Source organism: Monodelphis domestica, chromosome 2, assembly GCF_027887165.1.
Source record: "Monodelphis domestica isolate mMonDom1 chromosome 2, mMonDom1.pri, whole genome shotgun sequence".
Taxonomy (NCBI): domain Eukaryota; kingdom Metazoa; phylum Chordata; class Mammalia; order Didelphimorphia; family Didelphidae; genus Monodelphis; species Monodelphis domestica.
In genome coordinates, this window is record NC_077228.1 from 82,484,566 (window position 1) to 82,496,755 (window position 12,190).

Here is a 12,190-nt window from a genome sequence, read left to right on the forward strand (position 1 = left end):
CCTGAAATTCAGCAAAATGTAAATGCTCTGAGTATGAAGGAGGTTGTGACCAAGCTTGGTGGTTAAGTTGGATAGAAAAGAATAGGGAGTAAAAGAGAATTAAGATTTTAAGAGCTGAATTCTGACAGTATCATAGTTGAGAGTGGAATTTCAGCTGTGGGCGGAGGAGCTGGTTTTGGAGAAAGGTAAAATTGAGATGACAGTGGAGGACATCCAGGTGGGAAGGTCTAAAAAACATGAAAATGGGACATGGAGCCCAAAGGGTACAGCTTGGTATTTTCACCGATAGCTCTAGCCATCGTAAGTGTTCTTGAAAGTCCCCCAGAAATGCTATACCACATAGCATCAGGACTAGGCAGTTAAATGATAGTTATGTACTAGTTTTTATAATAATCAATACTTTTCTCAGGCCGTAGCTGCCTGGACTACTTATTTCCTTGTAACAAGCAAGCTTCAAGGAACTGTCAAGATATTCTGTAACCATTTATTTTCTTTACAGTCATTTGAAGACTACTACATCGTCGATATAAACTGAAGCTAATGCTTCAGGAGAAAACCTGGGCTTGCAAAATGAGAATGAACTATGGGAATGACTTTTGCATAGTGAATGATTGTTCATTAAGTGTAACAACTTTGAGAAATCAGATAAGAACAATGCATTGAAAATATGCTCCGTCCAAGTACCCAGTCTTCTTTGAAATGTCATTTCCATTGGATTTCCTCTGAAATTCACATTTGAAATTAAGGAATAACCTTTAACTTATTTAGCTGCTTTTATGAGAGGGTGGCTTAGTGGCTAGAACACAGGGTTCAAATTTGGCCACTGACACTTACCAGCTATGCGACCCTGGGCCAGTCATTTAACCCTTCAGTGCCAAAGGGAACTCTAAGAACAACTGTAGGTCTGTATTGATAGAGGAAGTTTTCCCATCAACAGTTTCCCACACCAATAAAAAAAATAATAAATCACACACTGACCTCTTTCCTCCCCAAAATGCTTCTCTTAGAGTTTACAAAAAGTTGGTGGAAAAATAGCTTAATAATCTTCAATAAAGAGGGAAGAGGCTTCTGGTTCTAGAACAACTTGTGACATTACTTAAGTCTTAGGAGTCCTAAAAAGCTCTTTCAAAAGTAAAATGCTAATATTCTCTTAAAAGTAATGCAATCATTTGAAAGGATAAAAAAGAGCAGAAAAAACATTCCAAATTTTTTTGCTCAAAAAAAAAAATCTTCAAATAAGAAATAGAAAAATAAAAAACCCCCAAATTTCTAAACCTATTTTTAGTCCTTAAGAGAAAAACAAACAAAAAAAACCTCTTACCTTATTCCTTAGAATCAATACTAAATATTGATTCCAAGGCAGAAGAGAGGTATGGGCTAAGCAACTGGGGTTGAGTGACTTGCCCAGGGTCACACAGCTAGGAGGTATCTGAGGCCACATTAGAACCCAGGACCCGGGGGCAGCTGGGTAGCTCAGTGGATTGAGAACCAGGCCTAGAGACGGGAGGTCCTAGGTTCAAATCCGGCCTCAGCCACTTCCTAGCTGTGTGACCCTGGGCAAGTCACTTGACCCCCATTGCCTAGCCCTTACCACTCTTCTGCCTTGGAGCCAATACACAGTATTGACTCCAAGACGGAAGGTAAGGGTTTAAAAAAAAAAAAAAAAAAGAACCCAGGACCCCTATCTCCAGGTCTGGCTCTCCATCTACTGAATTGAACTGAACAGCTGTCCCTATTGTTAGTCTTTTTACACTTTGATGCTTATATAAAATGCTTTTTATATAATGTTTAACACTGAAAAATCACTTCATAAGATTACATATTTTTCTTTTGAAAGGTAGTCAACCAGATGAATGAATGTTTATGCAGTGCCCAAGGCAGTGAGATCATTCACTTGTTGGTCTCTTACTGTGTCTAATAAGTCTGGTGCCTGATGTATTACATAATAATAATAATAAAAAAGCCTCAATTGCATAAGTAGAAATTGTTGCACTCATTCCTCTCCCTCATAAAACGCCTGTCATTTCTGCCTTTGGCACAGAGAAGACGTTTGACTGACCAGTGAGTGACGGGCCCAGGAGCAGGGCCCGGATTTGAGCTCCTCCGCTGTAGGCCCAGAAGAAACATCTGTATGCTCTGGGTCAGGGTCATGCGTCCAGGCTTGGGGCTCCCTCTATCCGCCCTATAAAAGGTGTGTTGACCACAAACACGGTGAATAGAGTGGGGTAACAAGCAATCTAGAGTATTTTAAGCCACCAGCAATGTACGAGGGGGTCATGGTGGTACTCTTCCAAGTTAATGTGTGTGTGTGTGTGTGTGTGTGTGTGTGATGACAACCACACAATCTGCATCATGAAACATCTGTCAAATTCTGAAACTGTCTCCTTTAGAATAGAAAGTTCCAATGCATAGCTCTCCCAACCAACTTAAAAACAGTTAGAAACTGCCCAGGTTTCCATATTAGAACAGGTGTGCTCCTTTGTATTGGCCGCATCCTGGGATCACAGAACAGGAGCTCTCCAAGCGTCGGCCTGGCCATCTGGGGGCGAGCTCTCCTCACCGGGTCTGTCCAGCCCCGCCGCCCCATCAGGGTCACTGTCCACAGCCATGGGGACAGAGTCTGTCCCAGCCTCGTCGGCTGCTGAAGACACGTGGCCCTCGGACTGCGCCCCGCCATAGGTAGGTGTGCTGTACTTGGCCAGGATGGCCTTGAACTGGCTCAGAGGCGCATCGGTCCGCACGCCCATAGGGTCGAAATGGGTGCGGCTCACGCGGAAGCCCGCTTGGGAGAGGTACTGAAGGAACTTGTTTAACCTGCCAGGGAGAAAAGAAAGAGGTCAGTGCCCCAGAACCCTCGGGGATGCCCGGCACCCCCATACCATCCGTCCCCTCCCCCACCCCTTACTTGGGCATGTTCATTCCCTTGATACTGTGTCTGTGGATGTTGTAGTAGAAGGGAGGGTGCTCTGCATTGACATCTGCCTTTTGTTTTTTGGTGGCGTTTCTGCATATTTCATTACTTTTCCTCTTTCCTGAAACAGAAACATTGGTCAACTTTCTTCAAAGTTCTATACGACAGCCTGTTTATAAAAGATCTTGTGAAGTACAGTGTCTTAAGAAATAGGGAGTTGTGCTGTGCCAATTAAGCCTTTGTTTTAAACTTATGCTCTTATAAGGTAAAAAAAAATGAAGCCAATAACTTCTTAAGGATACATTAATAATATACTATAGTATCATTATATAAATTGCTGGACTCAAGAATCACAAGACCTGTGTTGGGTATTATAGTTTAACTCCCTAAGCTCTTTGTGCAAATCACTGAACTTCTAATCCTCAGTTTCCTCAAAAGTAAAATGGGGCTGAGACTTGTCTTTCCTCATAGGGCCAAAGTGATAAACATAAAATAAATGCAAAGTTTCCTGGAGGTTAATTATCACTACACCATCCATGTTGACTAATTTATGTTTCTCCTTCCAACTAGATGTTAAACTCCATAAAGGCTTTTTAGATACATCTAAATATTAGATAAGTATATAGTTGCTAGTAAGATACTGTCAATGAGCAGAATGTCAGATAAACAAGCTTTTTCTATATTTTTCTTTTATGATGAATAAAATACATACCATGCACAACATAATAATCTGTTCCAGTATCTGGAGTTTTAATAACTACACCACATTCCTCTAAAAGATAAAGAACAAATGGGAATAAAATATTTATTTTTAAAATAATAGTGACAACAAAAATTCTATAAAATATGAAATCACTGATGTTGGAGCCCCACTTCCCAACCTGATTTTTTAAGCTGAATTACTTCTGAATATACAGAAGGAAGAAAAGTAAGAATAACAATCCCTCCTCTTAATCAAGGGCTAGCCATAATATAACATGAATACATTTATAGATGAAAGTAAATAAAAAGGATGAACAATTTTTTAGAGTTACTTGGACAAGACCCAAAAGGTCTTATAGAAATTTGGGGTCAGATTGCTCTCATGACCCTTAACAATCATTTTTCTACAAGTGGGAGAGTGGGGGGAAAGGGTTAATTAAATAACAAAGAGCTTTTAACTTCTAATTTAGGATAATCCATCAACTAAAGCTATCCTTGTTTTGTTCCTCTGATTAGGCACTAACAAATTATTTAATGCATATTGTGATATTTAACCATGACTTGAAACAAGAGTAACTTGGTTCTATATTTTTCAGAGGAATTTTCAAAAGAATGAATTGTTCTTTAAACATTTAATAGCATATACTTGTAAATCCACTGGAACCAGGGATTTTTTTCCCTTCAGATGTTCATTTATGGGTTGCTAAATTTTTCTTTCGGGTATTGTTAAAATCTCTTATTTTGTAAATTTAGGTATTTTTCATTGTTGTAGATCATCAGTGTCAAATATGTAGTTTGGAGTGTGGCCTGAACATGTTAAAATATAATTGGGAAACATTTAATAAGACAAATAAAAAACAACAGAACATTAATAATGTTAATATGTGGTTTTTAAAGTCAATATGCAGACCACTGCTGTAGAGAATTATCCACTTCCTTTGAGAATTCATAATTGCTAATGTATATAGTAGTTTCTGATAACTTTAAAATTTTCCCCACTATTCATTCTGAAAAAGGAGCCTTGGTTGAAAGCATAAGAGCTAATTGCCTCAATATAAAACTAATGCAGATTCCAATAAAGATAAAATATTTTTGGTGAGTGCTATGTAATTTCCTTAGTCACCTTGCTTATTGAGACTTGTAGGTGCATGAATTGAAAACTGTTTTAGAGTGGTGCATTCTGCTTCACAGATTAAAGTCTTTATTAGGGGCTGAATGTCGTCTAAACCATGCTGAACTGCTTCAAATAGCATTCTTCGGAGAAAGCCGGTATTAAAGAGGGAACCTGACCTGGACAAATAAAGAAAATAAAATGAACACTGAGCTTGAGAAATGCATATAGTTTTTAAAGGAAAAGAACTCTATTATTTAACCACTGACCAAATTACATGATATTGGGAGTGCTAATATTTAACAGGCAGAATTTATTATTCAATTTGAAATTTGCTTATTATTAATCTGGGCTATTGTTTTTTTTTTAATGATCTCAGTTCAAATGCTAAATAATAAACCTATTAGGATTAGTCAGGAAAAAGAAATCTCTTGTTTCTGCGGTGTGTATGGTGGCCTTCCTGTGCGTGCTGGAGACTCAAAGAAATATAAGAGTCTCTCCTTTTAAAGCTTATATTAAATGAAAAAATGCTTTATAATACACATAAAAATAGAGTATATACTATAAATGGCAATAAATGTAAAGTAAATGAAAGTAACTTGGAAGGAGGCATAACTGTTCTGTGTTGGTCCTAAAAGGTTATAAAATTAAAAATAATAAACTGCCTATGTTTGAAAAAATAAATTCAGATGCTTAATGTATTGGAGTATTGGATGGCTATACAACAATTCATGTGAACAAGACATTGGAGTTTTTAATGTACTTTAAAATCAATGAGTCGAGAGTGTGACATGGCAGCCACAAAAGTTAAAAAGATTTTAGGCTACATTGATAAAAGTAGAATATTAAATACCATTTAAGTTACTGTCCTATTGTACTCTGATCCAATCAGATCCAATCTGGAATATTCAGTTCAGTTGTGGCCACTATGTTTTGGGAATGATGTTGACAAGTAAGATTTGAAAGGATTATAGGATCATATGGAGCCCAAAGGAAAGTTAGGTCATCTACTACAACCCCCGTAATGTTTGGATTACAAAGATGTGGAACATAGGGCCAGGGTGACTTGTACAAGATCAGGTAGGTAATTAGAGGTACAGCTAGGATTTCAATCCAGGTCATTGGATTTCAGACCTTAATTCTCTGTATAATGCTGTCTTTTATGGGGGTTTAACTTAGAGAGAAGACTTGGGGAATATGTAACAGTGATATCCAAGTATTTGAAAGTCAGTTATAGCACAGAAGAATTTTAATTTTGTTACTCGGACTTAGAGGGCTGTGGAAGAAGCATGGAGAGAGAGAGAGAGGACTTGCAAGCCAGGTCATGCAAGAAACAAGGCTGGGGGCCTGTCTGTCAATCAAGGAGAAGGTTCCAAATGGAATGTTCCCAGGAGGAGAAGGCAGTTGGGAAGCTGACCAAGAGAGGAGAAACTGGAACTTGAATTCTCTCTCTCTGGGGGTTGACTGACCAAGAAAGGAGACTTTGGCTCTCTGGAGTTTTTTTCTGATCAAAGGAGGCAAGCCTGGCTGAAGGGGAAAGAAGCTGAGAACTAATCTTGTTAGTTTTTGTCCCAGGCTGAAGGACCCATGAGGGGTGGCTTCTGGAGTTAAGCTGAGAGACCTTGGTGGCTTTGTGGAGAAGAAAGAAGAATTTAAACAGTTGTCCTCCATCTCTCTGACTATCCCTCTGTCACAGTTGTGACTGGACTGATTTCCCAAACACTCAATTCTCCTTATAGTTCAGGGAAACCCTCATCCCTCTTTCCTCAGTTCTCTTATCCTGTTGTTTCCCAATAAACCCCTTTACCTGAGAAAGAAAACAAGATTATGTTATAGTCCACTGGGGGGGGGGGGGGGAAGGAAGACAAAAGGCTTCAAGAAGTGAGTGGTTAAGGGAGGGAGTGAGGGAGGAAGAGGGTAGGAAATAGATTGATCCGTTAGCCATCAAATAGGGATCAATAGGCAAATCCCAGAGCATTTCCCTGTAGCAGCATCTCACTATCTCTCTAACAGCATTTCTCATCTCTCTCCACTATTTTAACTAAGTAGCATCAGGTGTCCCCCTACTAACAGTTCTCTAGTAAGCCAGAGTACCTAGTTATTACAACAAGAAATAGTTTCCACAGATCACACTCTTTATTACAATTGGCACCTCAAAGTTGACTGAACCCCATGATCCTTTTACAAGCAGGGCAGTAAAGGAAGGAAAACAAAAATGTTCAAACAAGTGGTTTTTGGAGTGGTGGTCATTGCAGCCATTGCTTTCTTTCTATTACAGGGCAGAACTAGGAGCAATAAGTATTAAGTTTAAGAGTCTGATCTGTTAACCAACGAAGAAACTGAAGATCAATGAGGTGAAGAATATCTGAGGACACACAGGAAGTCAGTGGCATGAGGGAGATGAGGAGCCAGGCTCCTCTGCCAGTGCTTTTCCTCCATTCTATCCATACTATCTCCCATGCTTTCTCATATGATCCTTTCTAAAAGTCTAGGAGATGGGCTTACAAATGTGAATCTGAGGTCAACAAATGAGTGACACACTCAAAAGGTGGGATTTGAACTGAGGCCTCTCTGGACTCTGGCTTCAATCCTCTTTGCACCAGATGGTGCTATTTCCTAAATGCTAGTGGTAGAAGATACCTTAAACACTGTCTTACTCTTTCCTCCCCTCAGTAATACTTTACTCTAGTCCCCCCCTCCCCCATTAACATGGATAAATAATTTTTAACACGTTTTCTGTCATTTTGCACTCCAAGTTCTCTCTCTCCCTTCCCAATATGGCAAGTGATCTGATATAGGTTATATGTGTAAAACTGATTAATCTTCAATCTGACTTTGCAGCTAAAAACCAGAAAAAATAAGTGTCTTGCTTGGGATGGCCCTATTAAGTCATGGGCAGAGAGCCTAGAACTGAGGTTTCCAGACTTCTGGGTTGAGGGGAATTTCTACTATATCATGTGGCCACCTCTCCTTGTGTTCTGATGTCCACTTAAACTGCTCCTGTGTCATAATAGAGAACATTTATGTAATGCTTACTACATGCCAGGCATTGCATGCTAAGCACTTGATAATTATAATCCAATTGGATGCTCAAAATAATCCAGTGAGGTAGGTGTGATTACCTCCATTTTACAGGTGAGGAAATTGAGGCAGAAGTTAAGGGACTTGGCCAGGATCACACAGCTAGTAAGTGTTTGAGGAAGCATTTGAACTTAGGACTTCTTGAGTCCAGAGTGGGTGCCCTATCCTACTGTACCCTTAGCTGCCCTAGGCACTCCTCTAGGCTATTTTCTTCTTCTACTCTTATTTAGCACTCATAGCAGCTACACATGGTCAAGAGAGGAGAGAATCTCAAATCATGCTATTTGTTAAAAGTTGAGGTATAAAGAGAAAGGTGGTCATTTTTAATAGCCTTAAAAATTTTTTTAGATGTCTTATGTCTGCCCTTATCCCTTAGAATTAAATCTTGGCTATTAAGAGCAATTGGGTCTATTATTTCATTCTCAGGTACATACCATAAAGGACCAAGTTCTATTGCTGTCTTTCCAGGCATGCTTCCATGGCAGTCACATGGCAGCTGTCTATAAGGGTTTTCTGTAGAAAGATGAAAAAGAGGTATAGAATGAGAGAAATCAAAGGAATCTGCCCTACCCCCCCACCCTGGCCATTGAAGTATTGAGTATATGTTAAAAAAATGCTAAATTTTACAAAATAAGCATTTTTACATACAAAGAAAAAGAAGACTGCAATACAAATTAAATCACTCCTATATGTCTGGCTTGCTCTTTTTCATTATCTACACAATAAATTCCATCCGCAAGTATTTCAGGCTCTCCTCCATCCTGCCCACATCACAGAAGATATAGCCCAGAAAACTAACATGTTCATATAAATTAAGACTTTCATGTCTCACTTTTCTATTCACTTTCTGGAGGTAACATTCAAGTTTATTCTTCCATCATTAATTCTGTGGCTGTGTATAATGTTCTCCTGGTTCTACTCATTTCAATGCTTATCATCTTGTGTAGTTCTTTTCAGTCTTTAAAAATTGGTCTGCTCAATGTTTCTTATAGCACAGTAGTATTCCACCACAATCATATTCCACAATATGTTCAGCCATTTCCCAATTGATGAACATTCCCTCAATTCCAATTCTATGCCACCACAAAGAGAGCTGTTATGAATATTTTAGAACATATGGGTTCTTTTTCTTTTTCCCTGATCTCCTTAGGCCACAGTTTTATAACTCTCTGGGTATAATTCCAAATTGCTCTCCAAAATGGTTGGATTAATTCACAGTTCCACCAATAGTGCATCAGTATCCCTGTTTTCCCATATCTCCTCCAACATTTGTCACTTTGCTCTTTTGATGTTTTAGCCAGTCTGATGGGTGTGACGTGGTACCTTGGAATTTTTTTGGTTTGCATTTCTCTAATAACTAGTGATTTAGAGCATTTTTATGATATACCTATATATGGCTTTGATTTCTTCATCTGAAAATTGGCTGTTTAAATCTTTTTGCCCATTTATCATTTGGGGGGTTAGTATCAAGTAAATTAAAACACACTATACTAGAAATGAGAAAAGCTTTTGCCAAGATTTGGAGGAACCAAAACAAAACTATGAACTGCCTGCTCAAAACCAATACCTACATTCTATCTGAGAGAAGTTTTTAGAGAAACTAATTCAATACTGGATTAATTTAAATGCCTGAGAGTATTAATTTGGGTTAGAAAAGTCTAGGAGGTCTGTCATCATCTTAGGTCATCTCTAGTTCTGAGGACTAAGAAATTGTATATTGGTTTTAAGACTACTGTGAGGATCCATAGTAAACTGGCAGTTGAGTTTAGCACCTTCCAATTTACTCTAGAAGAGCCAAAGCCCCCAGAGAGCTGCTTCAGATAAGACATTTCACACTTTTAACTCCTCCCCAAATGCCTAGGCACATAGGTCAACTTTTCTCTCCTACCATCTAAAACCATACTTGTCTTCATAAACCTACTCCTTAAGTTTTCTTAGTTCTAGGCCAACAACAGTTATGTAATGGAACTATTGTCCCAAGGGAAGAGGTAGTGTTGGAAAGTTGCTTTTTGCACCTGGGGTCTCAGTGCTGAAGTTTATCAGGGACCTTGGACAGGCCCCAGCACAAGCAAAAGGCAACTTTCCAACAGTAGCACTTCAAGAAGAAGGAAAAGAATATGATTTTCTTATCAGATAGTAATCTTAAATTTTTATTTATACCTTTTGTGTTTATATTCCTTGGATTTTCAAGTGTCCCAACCCATCTCCATCTTTTATAACTGTTTGATCACAACAACTGAGTCTGATAGTCTGCCCCCTGCTAGACTTGAAACAGAAGACTTGAGTTTGAATTTTGCCTCAGACACTTACTAGCTATATGACTGGGCTGATTCTTTATAACTTTCTTATTTCTTTCAAGAGCATCACCATGTTACCAGTTACTTAGGTTCATAATTTAGGTCATCTCACCTCCCATATCCAATCTTTGGCCAAATCTTTGATATACCCTCCCTTCTCTCTTCTGCCACTGCCACCAACCTCATGCGGGCCTTCATTACCTCATTCCTGGGCCTATTGCAGTAGGTTGCTAGTAGGTCTGCCTGCCTCAGGTGTCTCCCCACTCCAGTCTATCCTCCAAATGAATTGTAGAACTCATCTTCCTAAAGTGCAGATCTGACCATATCACTCCCCTATTCATTAAACTTCCTATCACTTATGGGTTCAAATATAAAATCCTGTTTGGCTCTTAAAGCCCTTGATGATTTGGCCCCCTCTTACCTTTCTAATCTTCTTATAGCATACCTGACTGACTTACCCCCATGCACTCAGAGACTGAGTGACACTGGTGTCTTTGCTGTTCCCTAAACAAGCCAATCTACTTGTGGATTTTGTCCATTTTCACCAGCTGTCTCCCATTCCTGGAATCCTTCCCTTCCTCATCCACTTCCTGGCTTCCTTGAAGTTCCAGTGAAAATCTCACTTTTTTATAAGAGACCATTCCCTGGTTCCCCTTAATTCTAATACTTTTCCTCTGTTCATTACCTCCAATTAGCTCTTATCTATATCTTATTTGCAGGTAGTCTCCTCATTAGACTGTTAGCAATAATTGCCTTTTTGTTCTTCTCTATATTCCCAGTGTTTAGCACAGTGCCCTGGATAGAACGGCTGCTTAATCAACTGCTAACTGATTGACTTAAACTCTTTTAATCTCAGAATGGCATCAGGACATTTTCCTATCAGGCAGCTAGAAGGATTCAAATGAGAGAATATATACAAAGTACTATGTAAAATTTAAAGCATCAAAGAAACGTTAGATTTTGTTGTTATGGCTGTTCTCCAGGGGCTGAGGCTCAGGAAGGCTTCATGCAGAGGGCAGATGCTTAAGCAGTATCATAGAGAAAGGGCCTCATGAGGCGAGGGGAGAGAGCTCATTCTGGCAAACACAAAGGCAAGGAGACAGGAGAGAGTGTACATGGCAAGGCAGGAACAGAAGGAAGGCCAACCTGGAGGGTTCATATATGGGAGATGATAAATAATGGCCAATGAGTTTGGAGAAATGGGTCATGGCCAAGCTATGTAGAGATTTAAATAGCTCCATCAAGGAGGCAATATGGGCAATCACCTTAGAGCATTGTAGGATGGACTGGAAGAAGGTTTTGCAATCTCCCAGGTAAGATGTGATGAGAGACAAACTAGTGGCTGTGTGAGTGGAGAAAGGGGGACAGATGTGAAGGGAGAAATGATAAGATCTGGCAAGGGACCAGATACGTAGGGGTGGGGCTGATGGAGAGTGCAACGTCTAGGACCAGACCAAGGGTATGGGCCTATGAGACTGGAAGGACAGGGATGCCTTTGAAAATGAATCGCTAGAAATGAGGGTTCATTTACATAGCATCTGAGGTCCCTCTTGGCTATTAGAGATCTATGATTCTGGGACTAGACATGGTTTTGGCAGAAAAGTAATATGATCTATTTTACTTAAAGGGGTGAGGTTGAAGACATGGTAAGGTTTGGTGAAAAGAACACTGAACTGGTATTAGAAGACCTGGGTTCTACTCTTTAGCTGGATGACTTGGGCACAATCACTTAACTCCTCTCAATCTTTGTTTGCTCACGAGTAAAATGAAGATAAAGCTACCATGACCAAAAGAGAAAAAAGATAACTCTTTGTAAACTATGAAGTCAGTCAACTGGTATTTAAGTACATGCTTTGTGCCAGGCACTGTGCTAAGAGGTGGGACTACAAAACCAGTCTCTGCTCATAGTTTAACAGGAGATGATGATAGGTCAGTGCAAACAACTATATACAAATAAGATACAGATAGCATAATTTGGGATAAATTCAGGAAAAATTATGGAGACTTCCTGCAGCAGAAGGTGGGATTATAGCTGAACTTGAAGGCAGCCAGGGAAGTCAGGGGGAAAGGTGGGAGAGAGAATTCCAT

The 12,190-nt window shown here is 39.4% G+C and overlaps 1 protein-coding gene across 2 annotated transcripts in view; it reads right to left on the reverse strand.

Moving 5' to 3' along the window:
- Window positions 1-470: 470 nt before the first annotated feature.
- TRMT1L (tRNA methyltransferase 1 like) overlaps window positions 471-12,190 on the reverse strand; it is a 51,743-nt gene continuing 40,023 nt past the window's right edge. For both annotated transcript variants that reach the window (XM_001375729.4, XM_007480962.3), the window contains 5 exons: window positions 8,240-8,318; window positions 4,737-4,903; window positions 3,624-3,683; window positions 2,906-3,032; window positions 471-2,814 (listed from right to left, as the gene is read on the reverse strand). In XM_001375729.4, coding sequence (XP_001375766.3) covers window positions 2,502-2,814; window positions 2,906-3,032; window positions 3,624-3,683; window positions 4,737-4,903; window positions 8,240-8,318 — 746 coding nt within the window. In that variant the 3' untranslated portion in view covers window positions 471-2,501. The remainder of the gene's footprint in view (window positions 2,815-2,905; window positions 3,033-3,623; window positions 3,684-4,736; window positions 4,904-8,239; window positions 8,319-12,190) is intronic.